This window comes from Oncorhynchus mykiss, chromosome 10 (assembly GCF_013265735.2).
Source record: "Oncorhynchus mykiss isolate Arlee chromosome 10, USDA_OmykA_1.1, whole genome shotgun sequence".
Taxonomy (NCBI): Eukaryota; Metazoa; Chordata; class Actinopteri; order Salmoniformes; family Salmonidae; genus Oncorhynchus; species Oncorhynchus mykiss.
The window spans coordinates 53,719,516-53,742,344 of NC_048574.1; the positions used below are offsets into that span (position 1 = coordinate 53,719,516).

Genomic DNA, 22,829 nt, shown 5'->3' on the forward strand with positions numbered 1-22,829 from the left:
GACACAGATCACACTGAAAGGTCAGTCATATTCATATTAATGACCCTGATAGCTGCTCGACCCTGATAGCTGCTCAACTCTGCTGACGTTTCACACGCACGCATGCACGCAATTGACAGACAGACGGAAGTGAGGTAGACTGAAATAGCATGTCTTCCTATGCAGAATAAATACAGTGATGCTTCCCTCCTGATACTGACTGTACCGTCAAGCTTGATAAACGACAACATTGAAAAGCTGTCATAAAACAAACGAGATGAATTCCTCAAGAAGAAGCGAAAGCGATTGGCAGGGTTTGGTCAGCGAGGTGAGTTTATTCAATATGCCACTGCCTCCATGTCAAACTTAATCCCAATCCCAATACATCGGCTCACAGCTGTCAGTATCTTTATCACGTTTGAAATAAATGTGGCTACAGTATCTCGTTTTTTTAAAACACTTCCTATAGTTTAAATGTTCATGTTTGTCGGGTAGCCTATTTAATCTACAACGCAGTTGCATATTTCAAATTCAACATGCTAGCCTACAACAAACTAGAACTGCATACAGGGTATTTTATTTCTAAAACAGATCCGCTACGTCGTTTCTTTTGATAAATATGACGGCTTGAACATGGAATGAGAGACAACATTTTGACGCATGTTCATTTTAAATGGAAATGGATTAACCTGCGATTATAAAATCGTCCTCGTTTGTTAGGAGGGAGGGAGGGAAGACCGTTTAGTACTGCACTAATAAACATCTAAATGTTTTCAATAAAGTCCATTACATGTTTTCCTGCTACGGACATAGTCTTCCTTGTGGGCATAGGCTATATGCTATCCCCGATAACATTTGTAAGCATAAGGAAGTACATTTTGAGAAGAATCCAGACAAATGTTTTCACACGGTGTTTGTACTGTTGGCCTACAGTACATTCTAAGCTTTACAGAAGCTTTTGTTAACAATTAGGTTAAGGTTAGTCAGTCAAAAAGCACACAGGCGCAGAACAGGAATGTGACAGCTATATAAAGCATTATATAAACTATTCCAATCTTTATTTTGGTCATGTATTCATTGGGTGTGAATAATAGTAGAGAATGATTTATTTAATATTTTATTTCTTTCATCACATTCCCAATGGGTCAGAAGTTTATATACACTCAATTCATATTTGGTAGCATTGCCTTTAAATTGTTTCACTTGGGTCAAATGTTTCAGGTAGCCTTCCACAAGCTTCCCACAATAAGTTGGCTGAATTTTGGCCCATTCCTCCTAACAGAGCTGGTGTAACTGAGTCAGGTTTGTAGACCTCCTTGCTCGCACACGCTTTTTCAGTTCTGCCCACAAATTTTCTATGGGATTGAGGTCAGGGCTTTGTGATGGCCACTCCAATACCTTGACTTTGTTGTCATTAAGCCATTTTGCCACAACTTTGGAAGTATGCTTGGTGTCATTGTCCATTTGGAAGACCCATTTGTGACCAAGTTTTAACTTCCTGACTGATGTCTTGAGGTGTTGCTTCAATGTATCCACATCATTTCCCTTCTTCCCTCTTCATGATGCCATCTATTTTGAAGTGCACCAGTCCCTCCTTCTGTAAGCACCACCACAACATGATGCTGCCACCCCTGTGCTTCACGGTTGGGGTGGTGTTCTTCGGCTTGCAATCATCCCCCTTTTTCCTCCAAACATAACGATGGTCATTTGCTTCATCAGACCAGAGGACATTTCTCCAAAAAGTACGATCTTTGTCCCAATGTGCAGTTGCAAACCGTAGTCTGGTTTTTTTATGGTGGTTTTGAAGCAGTGGCTTCTTCCTTGCCTTTCCGGTTACGTCAATATTAGGACTTGTTTTACTGTGGATATAGATACTTTTGTACCGGCATCTTCACAAGGTCTTTTGCTGTTGTTCTGGGATTGATTTGCACTTCTCACACCAAAGTACATTCATCTCTACTTGCATACTATTGTTTGTACAGATGAACCTTCAAGCATTTGGAAATTGCTCCCGAGGATGAACCAGACTTGTGGAGGTCTACCATTTTCTTTCTGAGGTCTTGGCTGATTTCTTTAGATTTTCCCATGATGTCAAGCAGAGGCAGGCCTTGAAATACATCCACAGGTACACCCCCAAATAACTCAAATGATGTCAATTAGCCTATCAGAAGCTTCAAAAGCCATGACATCATTTTCTGGAATTTTCCAAGCTGTTTAAAGACACAGTCAACTTAGTGTATGTAAACATCTGACCCACTGGAATTGTGATACAGTTACTTATAAATTCAATAATCTGTTAAATAATCTGTCTGTAAACAATTGTTGGAAAAATTACTTGTGTCATGCACAAAGTAGATGTCCTAACCGACTTGCCATAACTAGTTTTAACAAGAAATTTTTGGAGTGGTTGAAAAACGAGTTTTAATGACTCCAACCTGAGCGTATGTAAACTTCTGACTTCAACTGTAGATGTAACAAATAGGTAACAAATTACTAAAGAGGGAGCCAGAGATAAATATAGTCTAACCAGAACCTGTTCAGCCCTACTTTAAGAAAATATCTGTGACTTTGAAAGAGGGGTCTCAAAGGAGCATAGAGGGTTTAAAGTGTGTGTGTGTGTGTGTGTATGCATGCGCGTGCCTCAGGCATGAGATTTCAACCAAATTGAACCATTATGGGAGATTCTGGACCAGCGCCTAAGACGGCGTTTTCCACCACCATCAACAAAACACCAAATTGTGGAAAAATTGGGGGTGGGGACAAAATAAATGCACTATGCCATAGATGCACATGGCGCACGATGGTTTGGATTCCGCGTAATAGGCGAAGTTTCGCTATCTGCATGTGTGTCTCCCGCCGTCTGTGTGTCCTTGTTTCACGCGTCACCTGCCTCGCAAGTGCGATGGTCAGGTGCATACATGAATGATGCAGGTTAAACAGCGGCAAGGAAGCGAGAAAGCTAACGTTAAGTGAACCTTCAGCTCTGCCTGGAAAATGTACATTCCAGGACTCGAGGCTCACCAAAGACATTTACAAAGACTGGCTTGTTAAAGGTCATCCATATGGCCCGATGAAGAGCCTGCCGCAAATCAATAAAAGTGGGTGAAGCAGCTGTGACGAGCCATGCTGCTGGAGCATCACACATGACGGCACTGCACAAGTTAAAAGCAGGTGGGTCCTACCCCTGGTAACATGTAGAAAGGAATACTATACTTTGCTATGTTGTTGTTAGCTAACGTTATCTAGATATCAGTTCTCCCACAAAATCACACCTGTCAATATAGTGCTAGCTAGCTAACGTTAGCCAACTTGAGACAAGCAGAGCTAGACAGTGAACATTTCAAATAAATGACAGTTTGCTGACATTGACTGAAAGTTTACATTTAGTTAAAGGACGTTAACTAGAGTCGTTAGTGACAACATTTCATGACTAATGCTAGTTAACGTTAACCAGCTAGCTAGTCATTCATCAGACTTGGACACTTATTTTCTTACAGTTCCCACTCTATTGAACTAAGTGGAAAAGTAATCGTCATCTACATCACCACCAAGACAATCTTCTACAACTACTACCACATTCACCACCTCCTCAAGACAGTCTGTCATAACTGGCGTTCCCAAAGAGGACACATTGCGGGCTGAGACGTTATGGTGTCTGAATATGATGGAGTCTTACTACTCTTTCCACTCTAGTGAACGCACAGGTGAGTGGTATGGTTTATAAACTGTCACATGTAACATTCAATTATTTTTAGGAACATGTTTGTTTTCATATTCCCTCTCTGACACACACACACACACAGGCTAGATGCAGAAATAAGTGTTTGATTTCAATCTTTTTTTCTAACTTTTAGGTGCTGTTCTTAGTGATGTTCCCAGACAGTGCACTAGCCCAGACCTTTGCATGCGGGGCAACAAAGACCAGCTATGTGTGCACAGATGGCTTGGCTCCTCATTTCAGGCATTTATTGTCTAAAAAATGGTCTGCTGGGGAGGAGGACTATGTACTTCTCTTTGAGAGCTTTAACAGAAAGGCACAGTCAAAGCAGTGTGACTCACGCCCGTTTATGGGATAAGGACAAAGTCGTGACAAGAATTTATGATTCTAAATTCATGGGACATGCGACTGCTTTGGACCTTAAAGCTGTTTATGAGAAGAGCACCGAAGATCTACCAAAGAAAAACATGCTTCAGAATCAGATCTCCATGGGTGGACCAAATGTAATTTGGCCGTTTTACTCATAGGTTGAGAAGTCCCTCCTTGATGCTATTTACCAACTTCTGAAGGATACTCCAGCCCGCAGGGAGGACTACTTTAACGTAATTGGATCATCAGATCCCCCAATGCCACTTAGGTTTTGCAAGACACAGTGGGTTGAAAATGCGCCCGTGCTTGAACGAGCTTTAGAGTTTTTACCCCATATGGCAACATGTGAAGGCTGTAGATCTAGGCATAATCCAGGCACAAAGTCCTTTGAGGTGATTCAGGAGGCTGTTAAGGACCCTCTCATGAAAGCAAAATTTTATTTTATCTTGTCAGTGAGCAAAGAAGGGACACCATTCCTCACACGCTACCAGACCGATAAGCCCATGGTGCCATTGTTCAAGCTGCTTAAGAGCTTGATAAGCAGATTCATTAAGCCAGACCTCATGAAAGAAGTGAAGACCCCTCAAACTTATTGATGTCGAGGTGAGCCAGTCATCCAATCACATCGACTCCTCACAGGTAGACTTGGGCTTTGTTACTTGAAGAATTATGAGAGACTTGTCCGCAGGGATTTTTTTTTTTGCCCGAGAACATTGATGGACTTCAAAATCGCTTGCAGGAAGTGTATGCTCACAACTGTTAACAAACTCATTGAGAAATCCCCATTGAAGTACTCTCTGGTCTCGCATCTTTCTTTGATCCAAGGGAAATGGCAGGCACAAATGGAAAGATGCTGTCTACAGAAAAATTGAAGATGGCCCTGACCTGCCTTGTAAATGGTCAACGAGAGGAAGAAGATTGTCATAACATCATTCAACAATACTCACATTTTATTGATGACATTGTCCACACATTTTTACATGAGTATATGTCAAAGGACAGAGTTCAGAAATCCTTGGAGACTTTGCCGCCAACTCCTCTTACTGTCACATGGGCAAGCCTCCGTAGAGCACGGATTCTCCATCAATCGGAAGATTGAAGTGGAGAACTTGAAGATTCATACGTAGCACAGAGATGTGTAGTTGACCACATAAGAGCTGTGGGTGGCATAATAATGTGTGCATTGACAGATCTCTGCTGATGTCAGTGGCATCTGCAAGGCAGAGGTATGTGACACATCAAGAAGAAGAGAGTAACGGAGAAGAATGGATGAGAAAAAAACAGAGACCTAATAGATTAACTTAAAGGGAAGAAAAAGACTGACAAATGCACTTGAGACCTCAGCAGACAAATTTGCCCTAAAAGCGGAGAGCACAGGCAATCTCACTCTTATTGCCAAGTCCAATAGCCTGAGAAGGGGTGCTAAAGACGAGTGCTGAAATAGAAACACTACTCAACAAAAAAGTGAATGTCCTAAAAGTGAATGACTGGGGGAAAAAAAGGTCATGTTTTTGCTCTGCGACATGTTTCGTGTTAAGCTGGTGGTAATGAAATAAACAAGGAGTTACTTAGCTCTTCAACTCGTAAATAAGTCTGTCTTTATTACTCATTATACACAATATATTGTTTTGCTTTGTTAGAGAAGGCAAGAGACCACGTAGTCTGCCGTCACTGTAACACAGCACAATTGAGAAGTGTTCACACATTCAAGCCTCTCTCTCTTTAATTGTCTGTGAGCTTCTGTAAAGCCTGCTAGTTCTCATTATAATAATTCTCAGTGTTGTAACTGTAATTAACCTTGATCCATGTCTCAAACTATGCCATGCTGGGTCCTTGAATTGGGCCTGGAAAGGACTTAAAGTCCTTGAATTTGATGTTTAAGAAGGTGTGGGGACCCTGGTTGGTGTTTCCATTATTTTGGCAGTTAGCTGTACAGTGTGTCCTGCTTATAGAAGTTTAATATGTCCCACACAGTGATCTCATCATGCAGGCAAGTTGCCTTTTTTACAGTATGTCTGATCTGCTTGCACAAGATGACAATGTGTGTTCCTGTCATGTGTACAGTTCCTGGTGTGTAAGCGCAAGTTGGAGAGCAAGAAGGAGGCCCTCCTGATTCTGTCCAAGGAGCTGGATACCTGTCAACAGGAGAGAGACCAATACCAGCTGATGGCCAACCAGCTCCGAGAACGCCACCAGGGACTCAAGAAGAAGTACAGGGAACTCATAGTGAGTCTACACCCTCGGAATAGGGTGATTTTTGGATCAGTTACATTTTCAGGATTAGGGGAGGGGAATCTGATCCCAGATCTGTACCTAGGGGGGAAACTTCACCCCGGAGCCACTACTTCACACTACGACTCCACAACTGCTCCTCACATTGCTACAATACCTTACTACTGCCTATCTCACACGAGGGACATTAAAGGCCTCATTCAATCAAAAGTTGTATTACCGAGTTCTAATAATTCAAAGTGACACTTCCGGTATCACAAGAAATATGAAGATCAAGTTTGATTTGTTACATGCTTCCTAAACAACAGGTGTAGACTCAGTGGCATGCTTACTTATGGACCCTTCCAACAATGCAGAGAGGAAAAAGAGAAATAATAGAAAAATTAATAACACAAGGGATAAATACACATTGAGTGTATTGATAACTTGGCTATATACACAGGGTACCAGTACTGAGTCGATGTGCAGGGCTACGAGGTAGTTGATGTAGATATGTACATATAGGTAGGGATAAAGTTACTAGTCAACAGGATATATAATAAACAGTAACAGCCGTGTAAGTGATGAGTCAATGCTGATAGCCTGGGTAGCTTAACTATTTACACTGCCTTGGGAAAGTATTCGGCCCCCTTGAACTTTGCGACCTTTTGCCACATTTCAGGCTTCAAACATAAAGATATAAAACTGTATTTTTTTGTGAAGAATCAACAACAAGTGGGACACAATCATGAAGTGGAACGAAATTTATTGGATATTTCAAACTTTTTTAACAAATCAAAAACTGAAAAATTGGGCGTGCAAAATTATTCAGCCCCTTTACTTTCAGTGCAGCAAACTCTCTCCAGAAGTTCAGTGAGGATCTCTGAATGATCCAATGTTGACCTAAATGACTAATGATGATAAATGCAATCCACCTGTGTGTAATCAAGTCTCCGTATAAATGCACCTGCACTGTGATAGTCTCAGAGGTCCGTTAAAAGCGCAGAGAGCAGCATGAAGAACAAGGAACACACCAGGCAGGTCCGAGATACTGTTGTGAAGAGGTTTAAAGCCGGATTTGGATACAAAAAGATTTCCCAAGCTTTAAACATCCCAAGGAGCACTGTGCAAGCGATAATATTGAAATGGAAGGAGTATCAGACCACTGCAAATCTACCAAGACCTGGCCGTCCCTCTAAACTTTCAGCTCATACAAGGAGAAGACTGATCAGAGATGCAGCCAAGAGGCCCATGATCACTCTGGATGAACTGCAGAGATCTACAGCTGAGGTGGGAGACTCTGTCCATAGGACAACAATCAGTTGTATATTGCACAAATCTGGCCTTTATGGAAGAGTGGCAAGAAGAAAGCCATTTCTTAAAGATATCCATAAAAAGTGTCGTTTAAAGTTTGCCACAAGCCACCTGGGAGACACACCAAACATGTGGAAGAAGGTGCTCTGGTCAGATGAAACCAAAATTGAACTTTTTGTCAACAATGCAAAACGTTATGTTTGGCGTAAAAGCAACACAGCTGAACACACCATCCCCAATGTCAAACATGGTGGTGGCAGCATCATGGTTTGGGCCTGCTTTTCTTCAGCAGGGACAGGGAAGATGGTTAAAATTGATGGGAAGATGGATGGAGCCAAATACAGGACCATTCTGGAAGAAAACCTGATGGAGTCTGCAAAAGACCTGAGACTGGGACGGAGATTTGTCTTCCAACAAGACAATGATCCAAAACATAAAGCAAAATCTACAATGGAATGGTTCAAAAATAAACATATCCAGGTGTTAGAATGGCCAAGTCAAAGTCCAGACCTGAATCCAATCGAGAATCTGTGGAAAGAACTGAAAACTGCTGTTCACAAATGCTCTCCATCCAACCTCACTGAGCTCGAGCTGTTTTGCAAGGAGGAATGGGAAAAAATGTCAGTCTCTCGATGTGCAAAACTGATAGAGACATACCCCAAGCGACTTACAGCTGTAATCGCAGCAAAAGGTGGCGCTACAAAGTATTAACTTAAGGGGGCTGAATAATTTTGCACGCCCAATTTTTCAGTTTTTGATTTGTTAAAGTTTGAAATATCCAATAAATGTTGTTCCACTTCATGATTGTGTCCCACTTGTTGATTCTTCACAAAAAAATACAGTTTTATATCTTTATGTTTGAAGCCTGAATTGTGGCAAAAGGTCGCAAAGTTCAAGGGGGCCGAATACTTTCGCAAGGCACTGTAACTAGCTTTTTAGCAGGGTATGGCACTACAAGCTTGACACCTGTATTTGGAGAGTTTCTCCCATTCTTCTCTGCAGATCTTCTCAAGCTCTCAGTTTGGATGGAGAGTGTCACTGCACATCTATTTTCAGGTCTCTCCAGAGATGTAAGATCAGGTTCAAGTCCGGGCTCTGGCTGCACCACTCAAGGACATTGACACTTGTCCCGAAGCCACTTCTGCGTTGTCTTGGCTGTGTGGTTAGGGTTGTTGTCCTGTTGGAAGGTGAACCTTCGCCCCAGTCTAAGGTCCTGAGTGCTCTGGAGTAGTTTTTTTCGTCAAGGATCTTTCTGTAATTTTCTCCGTTCATCCTTCCCTCGATCCTGACTTGTCTCCCAGTCCCTGCCACTGAAAAACATAATAATGATGCTGCCAACACCATGCTTCACCGTAAGGATGGTACTGGCCTGGTGATGAGTGGTGCCTGGTTTCCTCCAGATGTGACGCTTGGCATTCAGGCCGAAGCGTTGGATCTAAGTTTCATCAGACCAGAGAATCTGTGTCTCATGGTCTGAGAATCCTTTAGGTGCCTTTTAACAAACTCCAAGTGGGCTGTCATGTGCCTTTTTACTGAGGAGTGGCTTCCGTCTGGCCACTACCATAAAGGCCTGATTTGCGGAGTGCTGCAGAAATGGTTGTCTTTCTGGAAGGTTCTCCCATCTCCACAGAGGAACTTTGGACCATCAGATTCTAGGTCACCTCCCTGACCGAGGCCCTTATCCCCCGATTGCTCAGTTTGGCCGGGCGGCCAGCTCTAGGAAGTGTCTTAAGTTAAAAAACACTATTTCATTTAAGTGTGATTGAGGCCGCTATGTTCTTTTTTGTAACATTTTTTTTTATTTAACATTTATTTAACTAGGCTAGTCTGTAAATAAGAATTTGTTCTTTACTATGACGGCCTACCCCGGCTAAACCCTAACGACACTGGGCCAATTGTGCGCCGCCCTATGGGACTCCCAATCACGGTCGGTTGTGTTACAGCCTGGAATCAAACCAGGGTCTGTAACGACTCTTTTAGCACTGAGATGCAGTTCCTTAGACTGCTGCGCCACTCTTGGGGCTGAAGAATATTTTTGGTACCCTTCCCCAGATTTGTGCCTTGACACAATCTTGTCTCAGAGCTCTAAGGACAATTCCTTTCGATCTCATGGTTTGGTTTTTGCTCTGTCTGTGGGACATTATATAGACAGGTGTGTGCCCTTCCAAATCATGTCCAATCATTTGGATTTACCACAGTTGGGCTCCCATTAAGTTGAAACATCTGAAGGATGATCAATGGAAACAGGATGCACCTGAGCAAAATTGAGTCTTGTAGCAAAGGATCTGAATACTTATGTAAATAAGGTATTTCTGTTTAATACATTTAAAAAATTAAAAAACTGTATTCTCTTTGTTATTATGGGGCTTTGTGTGTAGATTGAGGGAAAACAATTATTTAATCAATTTTAGATCAACGCTGTAATGTAACGAAATGTGGGAATAAAGGAAGGGATCTGAATACTTTCCGAATGCACTGTATAGTACTTTATTTCTTTACATTTTCATAATTTATTAACCATAGTCATATCAATCATACAATTTTATCTTGACTTCTGGTAAGTGATCTGTCCTCACTATCTATTTTTTTTCTTCTGCATTCTAGGATGGAGACTCCAGTCTACCACCTGAAAAACGAAATCAAGTAAGTCGACATCAATAGACGCCATGGCGTCAAAATATTTTCTTACTATTTGTGGCAGTCTAAATGTGTCGACTGAAAAGTAAATGATAAACCGTGTCAAATTGGATGACCGAGGTAACGGTTTGCATTATGACTGTACTGTACTGATATAACACCCTTGGCCAGCAACTTCCCTATGTCGAGGACGTTATAGTATGCTAGACTACACAGCAAATTTGCGGGTGTTAAAATCTCTGTGATGAGGTAAGTGTTGTCATTGTAATATCTGAATGTTGATTCTAGTGGGGTTAACAGTGGGATCGAAATTGACACCATATGCTGTGAGTAAATTAAGTGTTATTTGAATCATAGTGGAATCAACACCAGTTGGTGTTACTCGACTGTGTTGCGTTAATTTCCATGAAAAAGACGTGGGAGGGGCCTCATCATATTTCCCAGCATTCTTTGTTGCAGGTTGCTTTTTAGAATTGTTTATTTTAATATGTATGTTACTGAATTAATTAATTGATCTTATGCCACACAAAGATAAATACAAATTGGATTTGTTTAAAAAATATGTTAAGTGGTTGGACTTATTTCACCCGTTATTGAGATGGTCGATCCAGTTTAGATGTTTAGGTAGTCTTATTTATCAATCTCCCTACCTGGGCAGTTATTCTATCTGCAGATGCGGGTGATTAGAAGTTCAGACTGTTGTATATCCTAAATGGATTCCAATAGGAATTATATAACACTATGCAAGCCAGCAGAATATTACTTGCCGACGTAGCCTACAAACCAGGAGTTATAGGCCACTGTGTTAGGGTAAAACTAGGCTGTCAAAGTATGGTGTTAGGTTCTTATTTTTCAGAGTAAATAACTCAAGAACACTAGAGAAGCTTTAATTAAGCTTTAACCAAGTTTAATCATTCCCAAAGGTTCTGCACAGCTGAAATCAGACAGCAAACATTTCAGACATCACAGTTTATATACATCCTACTTAAGACACTCCTCCTTACAGTTTGTCTCCACAGGAAAGAAGGTAGCCAGATACTAACCCTGATTACTCCCTTAAGGGGAACTGACCTCACCCCTCACCTCCTGATCCACAGATGTCCATCTGTCTTCCCTATATCAACACATCGCTCTCCTCTCCTACATCAAACACATTCCAAAGCCTTCTGTCTTTCTTTAGAGAACCATTAACTTCTAACATAGGAAATGAAAGAGACTATCATTCATTTACTACCTCAATGATCAAAGTTTAGCCGATTCCAACAATGGTATTGTCAAGAATGTTATGTATTCTCATAAATAATTTCATTTGTATTATAAAATATGACCTTACGCACTAACTTAGTGAAGGCTACAGGACTGAAAACCATCGAATGCAACAATCATGTCTCTGTCACTAGAAAAGGCCGTCATGGGTGCAACAGGTACCTCTAAAATTCACTCGAAAGGCACTCCGAGAAATAAATATGCCAAAGGCTTTATGTTAACACCCCAAAAATAGTTACTGAAAGTCCACAGGTGTAAATTCCATAAGACTATTAGAGCTGATGCTGTTACATTTTCTTAGTGTGCATTTATCAGCAACATTCTGATGGGTCACATACACATTTAAGAAAGTGTTACATTTAACACTGTTAAAATTCTGATCTCACATTTGCTGTGTAGATGTGAAAGAACAGTATCGTGTACAGTTGAAGTCTGAGGTTTATATTCACTTAGGTTGAAGTCCATTAAAACTAATTTTTTCAACCACTCCAAAAATGTATTGTTAACAACCTGTAGTTTTGGCAAGTCTGTTAGGACATCTACTTTGTGCATGACACAAGTAATTTTTCCAACAATTGTTTACAGACGAATTTCACTTCACATAATTCACTATCACAATTCCAGTGGGTCAGATGTTAACATGCACTAATTTGACTGTGCCTTTTGAACAGCTTGAAAAATTTCAGAAAATGATGTCATGGTTTTAGAAGCTTCTGATAGACTAATTGACATCATTTGAGTCAATTGGAGGCATACCTGTGGATGTATTTGGATGTATTTCAAGGCCTTCAAAATCAAACTCACTCGCTTGACATCATGGGAAAATCAAAAGAAATCAGCCAAGACCTCAGAAAGAAAATGGTAGACCTCCACAAGTCCAGTTCATCCTTGGGAACAATTTCCAAACTCCTGAAGGTACCACGTTCATCTGTACAAACAATAGTACGCAAGTATAAACACCATGGGACCACGCACCCGTCATACCGCTCAGGAAGGAGACGCATTCTGTCTCCTAGAGATGAATGTACTTTGGTGTGAAAAGTGCAAATCAATCCCAGAACAACAGCAAAGGACCTTGTGAAGATGCTAGAGGAAACCGGTACAAAAGTATCTATATCCACAGTAAAACAAGTCCTATATCGACATAAATTGAAAGGCTGCTCACTAAGGAAGAAGCCACTGCTCCAAAACCGCCTTTAAAAAATCCAGACTACGGTTTGCAACTGAACATGGGAACATTTTGGGCTTTTTGGAGAAATGTCCTCTGGTCATTATCATTATGTTTGGAGGAAAAAGGGGTAGGCTTGCAAGCCGAAGAACACCATCCCAACCGTGAAGCACGGGGTGGCAGCATCATGTTGTGGGGGTGCTTTGCTGCAGGAGGGACTGGTGCACTTCACAAAATAGATAGCATCATGAGGAGGGAAATTGTGGCTATATTGAAGAAACATCTCAAGACATCAGTCACGAAGTTAAAGCTTGGTCGCAAATGGGTCTTCCAAATGGACAATGACACCAAGCATACTTCCAAAGTCGTGGCAAAATGGCTTAAAGTCAAGGTATTGGAGTGGCTATCCCAAAGCCCTGACTTCAATCCCATAGAAAATGTGTGGGCAGAACTGAAACAGCGTGTGCGAGCAAGGAGGCCTACAAACCTGACTCAGTTACACCAGCTCTGTCAGGAGGAATGGGCCAAAATTCACCAAACTTATTGTGGGAAGCTTGTGGAAGGCTACCTGAAAAGTTTTTCCCCAAGTTAAACAATTGACAGGCAATGCTACCAAATACTAATTGAGTGTATGTAAACCTCTGACCCACTGGGAATGTGATGAAAGAAATAAAATATTAAATAAATCCTTCTCTACTATTATTCTGACATTTCACATTCTTTAGGATCACCACTTTATTTTAACTGACCTAAGACAGGGAATTTTACTTGGATTATATGTCAGGAATTGTTTAAAACTGAGTTTAAATGTATTTGGCTAAGGTGTATGTAAACTTCTGACTTCAGCTGTACATATCATTCACTCTATCAGTTGAATTTGGCCCAGCTGTTGAGAGACTCCAGAGAAAGGACTAAGCAGCTGTCTGAAGAGGTGAAGGAGCTGCGTCAACGACTGGCTGAGGCCCAGGGGGATAACAAGGTATGATATCCTTAAGGGATGGGGTCAATTCTTTTTCAATTCAGGAAGTAAACTCAAATTCAAATTTTCATAATTTGAAAAAAAATTAAGTTTACTTCCTGACAGTGCAGCAATGGTTTACGCAAATTTGAAATCCAACAGTGGAGTTACTGTCAGTTGCATTCCAAATTGAAATGGAATTGACTCTGTCCTCCCCCTACCCTCCCACAGCTCCTGCGGATGACCATAGCCAGACAGAGGTTGGGGGATGAAGAGGTGGGGGCAAGGCACTTCCAGGCCTATGAGCGGGAGGACCTGGTCCAGCAGTTGGAGACAGCACGAGAGCAGGTGAGGAATGGAACGGTTGTGCCATAATTTGTAACTGTTGGGATCTGAACCCCGGGCTACCATTCAGGAAACCAACTTATTTAACATTCGATCAAGAGGAAATTCCAGGGCAGGGCTACCTCATTGCAAAAGTGTGAGTCTGATTCACCTTTGCTACATTTGGTTGAGTGGTACTGCGACTAATTGCATTGGACCACATGTCCACTCTAGAGACCAGGGTTCAATTCCCCGGTCTGGCACTTCTGAACTGTTTCCACCCTCATCTCTCTCCTTTTTACTGTCTTAAATACATTTAAAAATTCTGAACAAGACTGCATTCTCTTTTTTTTTATTTTTTTTTATCAGTTTTAGAATAAGTTGTCCTGCAAAGAGGGTATGGTGGTGGGTTAATAAAAGAAGACAAGCAAGTGTGAGGAACATACCTTGGGTGATGTTGGAAACAATACTAATGGCAGAATGAAGTTGTACAGATGGTTTTAATATTTTCATATAGCAAGATAAGAGATCAATTGTCACAATACCATATTCCCAACCAACCATAGTTCAGCCTATGTTGCCCACTCATTATGCAAGGCAGTGTTGGAGGTTTGTCACAATCTGTAATATTATTATAGGCATCTCTTACAATGTTTGAAATGCCTTACAAAGTTTGAAATCGTACATGTTCTGTTTTTTTTGTTTGTCCTAGAATGAGGAGCTGGAGCACAGTGTGAAATCTCTGACGGATGAGCTGCAGGATGTGAGGGCGGAGCGTAACGTGTTCCAGGAAAAGGCCCAGCGGCTGAACCACGAGGTGAACCACATCTTGGGGGGACACGAGTGTCGGATTCTAGACGTAGATGCACTCTGCATGGAGAACAGGTGTGTTTGTGTGTGGGAGAACATAATGTATGTAATATCTGTAATGTTTTACTGAATGCAATAAGGATGTTCATGAACAACTTTCTTCACAATGTATGACTTTGGGCATTTGTTTTGGAATACTTTTTAAATAAACTGTTTTCTTTCAGATATTTACACGAGCGGTTCAAACAACTGCAGGAGGAGGTCACCATGCTCAAAATGAATGTCATGAAGTACAAGGTATTGTAAGCAACATATAAACAAGCCTTTAACATTGTTGTGTGAATAGTACTAATAATACTATAGAATAGAACAATCCTTAGAGATGGTCTTAAATATCACAACTACTCAAGGCCTTATTTGGTCAAAGCTGGTAACTGAGTTTCTGGGCTCATGTTCTAATGTCAATTAAAATGTCATCTTTAGTGACAGTTTTGTTGCCAAGATGGCACCCATAACAGTTCTAGCTCTCAAACCAAGTTTGACAAACTGTATGATTATCTGAATGTTTTTTTTACTTGGTAATATTTTGTATGTTTTTTTTTTTTCCACAGTTTGTATGGTTCACAATCCTCTACTACTACACATGCTCAATCATGTTAGTGAACAAGGGTATACAATATATCATATTAATATTTTACTGGTTTTCAGAGTGCTCTGGAGAGCAGGAAGAACTCCAAGACTTATGGCAAAGCTAACAGCAGTGCACTCACTGGGGTGCTCTCTGCCAAACAAGGTACTGCACAAACCGTTCCCCCACTCATCTTCTTTCTGTTAGTATTTTGTTCATTAGTTCATAATGCAAATCAATCATTGTACTCTATTTTGAAACCGTGCACACTTCCAGACTTGGAGTTAGAAAACACCTTTTTGGGGGATTGTATTAACAGTGGACTAATTAACACAATAATAAACATTTTATTTGTATGTAGTTTATTTGTAGTAGACCTATTGAGACCTAGGTCTCTTTTTGAAATGTGACCTGCAAACACAAATATACACACAGAGTACCAGTCAAAAGTTTGGACACCTACTCATTCAAGGGTTTTTCTTTATTTTTACTATTTTCTACATTGTAGTATAATAGTGAAGGAATCAAAACTATGAAATAACACATGGAATTATGTAGTAACCGGAAAAGTGTTAAACAAATAAAAATATATTGTATATTTGAGATTCTTCAAAGTAGCCACCTTGATGACAGCTTTGCACACTCTTGGCATTCTCTAAACCAGCTTTACCTGGAATGCTTTTCCAACAGCCTTGAAGGAGTTCCCACATATGCTGAGCACTTGTTGGCTGCTTTTCCTTCACTCTGCGGTCTAACTCATCCCAAACCATCTCAATTCGTTTGAGGTCGGTTGATTGTGGAGGCCAGGTCATCTGATGCAGCACTCCACTTTCCTTCTTGGTCAATTAGCGGCTTACACAGCCTGGAGGTGTGTTGGGTCATTGTCCTGTTGAATAACAAAATATAGTCCTACTAAGCGCAAACCAGATGGGATGGCGTAACGCTGCAGAATCCTATGGTAGCCATGCTTGTTAAGTGTGCCTTGAATTCTAAATAAATCAGACTGTGTCACCAGCAAGCACTTTGACCATGAAGGCCTGGTTCACGCAGTCTCCTCTGAACAGTTGATGTTGAAATGTGTCTGTTACTTGAACTCTGAAGCATTTATTTGGGCTGCAATTTCTGAGGCTGCTAATTCTAATGAACTTATCCTCTGCAGCAGAGGTAACTCTGGGTCTTCCTTACCTGTGGTGGTCCTCATGGGAGCCGGTTTCATCATAGCACTTGATGGTTTTTGCGACTGCACTTGAAGAAACTTTCAAAGTTCTTAATTTTACATGACACAAGTAATTTTTCCAACAATTGTTTACAGACAGATTATTTCACTTATAATTCGCTGTATCACAATTCCATTGGGTCAGAATAATGCTTTATGACAGTGTCAAAGTGTATTTTCGACAAGTTTATTTAAAATGTTATGGAAAAAACAACATGACTGTAAAGAATTCATTACAACAATAGAAAATTACTTTTAAAAAAACACTTTCAAATGAAAGGAAACTTCTTGGCAGGTAAACAACTAATCTGAGTAAATGTGGGTTTTGATGTGTGTAGGTGTCATAACAGCCATAAAATAACACACTGTCTCAACCGGTGTAAATATGGGTCATGACATGTTACGACAAGGTGTCAGCTGTTACGACATGCTATGTCAGCTGTTATGACATGGTTATGACGCTGGGTGTCGAGTAAAGTGTTACCTAATTTTCCTCTAAAGCCAGTGCTGATGTAGATATCTCTGAACATTGTGTCAGTTCTCTGCACATTTAATTTTAGATAATGAATACATAATCAAAATGCCAACATCCCTCTGTATCCAGCTAACATGCTCTTGCACCATGCATTTTCTTTCATACGTAATACTCATCAAAAGGCAAAGCTATCCAAGATGGACACTCTAAACTTAAACCCCCCCCAAAACATCTGCCTAGGCAAACATAATCACAGACTAAATCTAGTAGTCTTTTTTTCTGATCATCTTACCTATCTTAATGGGATTTGTGTGTGTTCAGTGCAGGAATTATTGCTTTCTGAGGACAACGGATGCAGTCTCCCTGTCACGTCTCAGTCCATCTCAGACCTCAAGTCCCTGGCCACAGCCCTACTGGAAACTATCCATGAGAAGAACCTGGTCATTCAGCACCAGCGCCAAACCAACAAGTAGGGAGCTCTTCTACTCTGTAGAAATGTTTTAATTCCTTTCTTCTTAATCAGAATTTCTTCTGTTTTTCTAACTCTCATGACCAATTTCCTCTAGTTACTCTAAGTGGCCCCTATACCATGTACTCAATTATTGCATTTCTACCTGTAACGTTGTGAACATCTCACCTCAGTGAATACAGTCTGTTTGTAACTCTTCCTATGTTGTTTGTAACTCTTCCTATGTAAACAGGATTCTGGGAAACCGAGTAGGGGAGCTTGAGAATAAACTGAAGACTCTAGAGGTGTCGGGATTATGGAGCCTCCCAGGTCTCTGCCACACACTGTTTATTTTTTGGTTCTGGGGTCATTTTTATTATTTTAGAATTTATATCATGATGCATATTGCATAATGAATAACTTACTAGCCTGTATGTATACCATGCAAATATAAATGTGGACCTCGAAGCCAGTTCCATGATTGATTTTCATTTCCCTGCTGTAATCAGGGACTGATTTAGATCCTGGGACACCAGGTGGATGCAATTAATGATCAGGTAGAACAGAAAACCAGCAGTACTCCGGACCCCCAGGCTCTCATTTGAATTCCCCTGCTGTATACATTCATAAATGCTGTTTGAAAGTGGCATGAGCTCATAAAAATAGAGTATTAACTGGTGACTTATACTGATAGCTTTTGATCCTGTATGTGGTCACTGGCCAGTATTATTGTTACCCAGTCACTATTGTCAAACTATGAATGATTTTGATTGATGTTCCATCTCTCCCACTGTACTGAGTTTTTTTCTCTCTTTTCCTTCTGCTTTCTGGAGGCCTGACTTACAATGTGTCTCTGGGATTCTCTGGAAGTATGTTTCCACTGCTTTACTTCACTAATACTATACTGTACTATAGTGCACTACCATTTTTAAAGTTGCTTGCTTTATCTCCATCCTGTCCCTGAAAATATCCATGGTACACTTTTTTTGCTATATGTATACTTAGCAATCCCCACTGCATGCATGTTTTGAGATTAGTCTGTTGTTTTACGGAGAAGAAAATACACTAATGCAACAACCATACTTATAAAGCTTTTGAGTCACTGCAGAAAGCCTGACCGGCCTTCAAAATAATAAGGCAGGTCAGGCAGAGAGAAAGTCGCAATGCTGTCCCTGTCTTTCTTGTCTACAGTGTGAACCCAAAAATAAACCTCTGAACATTCTTTCTTTCTCACTGGATGGGAAGAATGTCCTTTGCACTGATCCCTGTAAACCCAGACTCGACTGAAGAGAGGTAGCCTGGTCCCAGATCTGTTTGAGCTGCATAGTCAACTCGTATGGTCGTTTCTGCAATGGTGTGCTACACAGCACAAACTGATCTGGGCCCAGTCCAGAAGAGAAGCCACTCTGAAGCCACACCCTATATTTACCCTGTCCCTTCTACAGTATGATGTATCCAAAAATAAGGGATGCTCTGCCCAGTCACACAACACTGAGACGCCTTGGTTGCCAGTTCTTTGTATTGTAAATTCATTACAAGTAAAGATCTTGGCTTTTATGTGCAGGGTAGGTTGGGAGTATGTTTTTGTCAATACAGTTGCTGACGTGATCTAGTAGAAATATGTGACAATTGTTGCAACATGGTTATGTTAACAAGTCCTAATGCCTGTACAGTGTTATTATATCAAAAGTGTAATATGGCCCTCCCGAGTGGCGCAGTGGTCTAAGGCACTGCATCGCAGTGCTAGTGACCGGGAGACCTGTGAGACGGCGCACAATTGGCCCAGCGTCGTCCGGGTTAGGGGAGGGTTTGGCCGGCCGGGATGTCCTTGTGCCATTGACTCATGTGCACGCTGACATGGTCGCCAGGAGTACGGTGTTTCCTCCGACACATTGGTGCGGCTGGCTTCCGGGTTTAGCAAGCAGTGTGTCAAGAAGTAGTGCGGCTTGGCGGGGTCGTGCTTCGGAGGACGCATGGCTCTCGACCTTCGTCTCTCCTGTACTAGAGTTTTAGCGATGGGACAAGACTGTAAACTACCAATTTGGATATAACAAAAAAGGGGTCAAAAATAGTGCTTGTAATATAATTTGGCTTGTTTTGTGATAGGAGGGAGAGATGCCATCATCCTGAATGAAACTCTGCAGCCTAGCTCCACTGTGACAAGCTCTGAGGAGAAGAAAGTACCATCCAATGATCACGAAGTACCCCCTACTGAGCACGAAGTACCCCCTACTGAGCACGAAGTACCCCCTACTGAGCACGAAGTACCCCCTACTGAGCACGAAGTACCCCCTACTGAGCACGAAGTACCCGCTACTGAGCACGAAGTACCCGCTACTGAGCACGAAGTACCCGCTACTGAGCACGAAGTACCCGCTACTGAGCACAAAGTACCCGCTACTGAGCACGAAGTACCCGCTACTGAGCACGAAGTACCCGCTACTGAGCACGAAGTACCCGCTACTGAGCACGAAGTACCCGCTACTGAGCACGAAGTACCCCCTACTGAGCACGAAGTACCCCCTACTGAGCACGAAGTACCCCCTACTGAGCACGAAGTACCCCCTACTGAGCACGAAGTACCCCCTACTGAGCACGAAGTACCCCCTACTGAGCACGAAGTACCCCCTACTGAGCACGAAGTACCCCCTACTGAGCACGAAGTACCCCCTACTGAGCACGAAGTACCCCCTACTGAGCACGAAGTACCCCCTACTGAGCACGAAGTACCCCCTACTGAGCACGAAGTACCCCCTACTGAGCACGAAGTACCCCCTACTGAGCACGAAGTACCCCCTACTGAGCACGAAGTACCCCCTACTGAGCACGAAGTACCCCCTACTGAGCACGAAGTACCCCCTACTGAGCAGGATGTAACCCCCAATGAGCAGGAAGTACCTCCCACTAACCACAAAGTACCCCCTACTGAGCAGGAGGTACCTTCCACTGTGCAGTCTACCACAGGTAAGAATATTCCATGTAATTATGTGGGGCTAACTGTATAAATAGCAATTTTATTAAATATCTTGCATTCCAATTCTCATGCATTATATAGAGTAATGTATCTTTCACTGGCTCTTATGTACTATATTGTTAATTTGTATTACAGCAGACTACACCATTATCATTGCTGCCAATTTGGTTCTGGGTGTTGAAATCAATGTTACTAATGCTGCTACATTTCAATTACACCATAACATTCTCAATTCTTTTGACCGTAGAGCAGAGGATGACAAGGTAGCCAATGACATGCAGATCCCCGTCCCAAGACATGTGGGGGGGTTACCCAGTGTGACGGGGGATACAGAAATAAGCACCAAGGAGTCAGAGCCACTAGTGTCACCAGTCAGCCTGGACACATCCAAGCAAAACTAGTCAGGCAAAACTGCTGAGGAAGTCACTGACTTCTCAAGCAGAGACAATAAACCTGGATGAATGTCAGACTGTCGACCAATCACAAAGTGCAAATGAGGTCACGGTGCTTCCATGGTACCAATTAGATGAGACTGTAGGCGGGACTCCATCCCCTTCCTCAAGGCCAGACTTGGACGTGTCCTCCTGTAAGACATATGCCACATCAGAGCCTCTAAATTACACAAAACCCACCCAGAGAGAGGTAAGTTGGTCAGATGACAGCGTCTTTAGGGTGGGGTCTGAGGAGATTGACATGGCAGAGGGCTCTATGACAGAAAACACCAATCTTCCATCCTCAACATCAACCTGCAGCTCTCCTATTCAAACTAGTCCCACCCACGGGGAGAATAACCAATCACACCACAAGGCAGAACATTCAGAAGATGTGAGGGTCGAGTGCTTAACGAATAAGAAGTCAAATCCTTCCCTTGAACAGTAGCCACTCAAGTACTGAATGATCAGACCGGGATGGGAAAACAGTGAAGAATGACAGCTACTTCAGCCAAAACCATGCCTAGATTGACACTGTAATAGAATGGGTTTCAATATTCCTGAGGGTGCATTCTGTAAAATGTCGTACTGCTTATTGGTGATTCCAAGCTCCCAAGATTTCTGTTTTTACTCTGCTACAGTTGCTCTAACGTGGAATTGAACCCTGCGGCCCTTCTATTCAGTGGTTGAAGCTGGCCTGGACTGACCAGTACAGAGAACCTACTAGCTCCTCATATGTTCTACTGCTTTTTATTTTTATGTACACTGCTCAAAAAAATAAAGGGAACACTAAAATAACACGTCCTAGATCTGAATGAATGAAATATTCTTATTACATACTTTTTTCTTTACATAGTTGAATGTTCTGACAACAAAATCACACAACAATTATCAATGGAAATCAAATGTATCAACCCATGGAGGTCTGGATTTGGAGTCACACTCAAAATTAAAGTGGAAAACCACACTACAGGCTGATCCAACTTTGATGTAATGTCCTTAAAACAAGTCAAAATGAGGCTCAGTAGTGTGTGTGGCCTCCACGTGCCTGTATCAAATCAAATCAAATTTTATTTGTCACATACACATGGTTAGCAGATGTTAATGCGAGTGTAGCGAAATGCTTGTGCTTCTAGTTCCGACAATGCAGTAATAACCAACAAGTAATCTAACTAACAATTCCAAAACTACTGTCTTGTACACAGTGTAAGGGGATAAAGAATATGTACATAAGGATATATGAATGAGTGATGGTACAGAGCAGCATAGGCAAGATACAGTAGATGGTATCGAGTACAGTATATACATATGAGATGAGTATGTAAACAAAGTGGCATAGTTAAAGTGGCTAGTGATACATGTATTACATAAGGATACAGTCGATGATATAGAGTACAGTATATACGTATGCATTTGAGATGAATAATGTAGGGTAAGTAACATTATATAAGGTAGCATTGTTTAAAGTGGCTAGTGATATATTTACATTTCCCATCAATTCCCATTATTAAAGTGGCTGGAGTTGAGTCAGTGTCAGTGTGTTGGCAGCAGCCACTCAATGTTAGTGGTGGCTGTTTAACAGTCTGATGGCCTTGAGATAGAAGCTGTTTTTCAGTCTCTCGGTCCCAGCTTTGATGCACCTGTACTGACCTCGCCTTCTGGATGATAGCGGGGTGAACAGGCAGTGGCTCGGGTGGTTGATGTCCTTGATGATCTTTATGGCCTTCCTGTGACATCGGGTGGTGTAGGTGTCCTGGAGGGCAGGTAGTTTGCCCCCGGTGATGCGTTGTGCAGACCTCACCACCCTCTGGAGAGCCTTACGGTTGAGGGCGGAGCAGTTGCCGTACCAGGCGGTGATACAGCCCGCCAGGATGCTCTCGATTGTGCATCTGTAGAAGTTTGT

The 22,829-nt window shown here is 41.8% G+C and overlaps 1 protein-coding gene across 6 annotated transcripts; it reads left to right on the forward strand.

Moving 5' to 3' along the window:
• The first annotated feature begins 90 nt into the window (after positions 1-90).
• Positions 91-21,724, forward strand: LOC110534278 (coiled-coil domain-containing protein 149-B). Of its 6 annotated transcripts, none has more exons than XM_036933373.1 (15): positions 93-307; positions 2,987-3,150; positions 3,477-3,683; positions 6,131-6,292; positions 10,196-10,234; positions 13,534-13,641; positions 13,852-13,968; positions 14,657-14,829; positions 14,979-15,051; positions 15,463-15,547; positions 17,395-17,542; positions 17,775-17,851; positions 18,355-18,390; positions 19,628-20,485; positions 20,748-21,724. In XM_036933373.1, exons 4-15 carry the CDS (start codon positions 6,233-6,235, stop codon positions 20,894-20,896), a joined length of 1,923 nt encoding a protein of 640 aa, XP_036789268.1. In that variant the 5' UTR covers positions 93-307; positions 2,987-3,150; positions 3,477-3,683; positions 6,131-6,232; the 3' UTR covers positions 20,897-21,724. The 6 variants fall into 6 exon arrangements, with proteins under 6 accessions (XP_036789266.1, XP_036789268.1, XP_036789269.1 ...); XM_036933374.1 differs by having other exon boundaries at positions 3,033-3,150; XM_036933371.1 differs by lacking the exons at positions 2,987-3,150; positions 3,477-3,683 and having other exon boundaries at positions 91-307; positions 13,852-13,896.
• The last annotated feature ends 1,105 nt before the right edge of the window (positions 21,725-22,829 follow it).

What these genes read in the sequence shown, in the direction of transcription:
- LOC110534278 (XM_036933369.1), top strand. Translation starts at nt 257, where the DNA reads ATGAATTCCTCAAGAAGAAGCGAAAGCGATTGGCAGGGTTTGGTCAGC. An exon ending in CACCTGAAAAACGAAATCAA is followed by an intron (nt 10,235 to 13,533) that starts GTAAGTCGACAT and finishes TCACTCTATCAG; the next exon opens with TTGAATTTGGCCCAGCTGTT. An exon ending in AGGCCCAGGGGGATAACAAG is followed by an intron (nt 13,642 to 13,851) that starts GTATGATATCCT and finishes ACCCTCCCACAG; the next exon opens with CTCCTGCGGATGACCATAGC.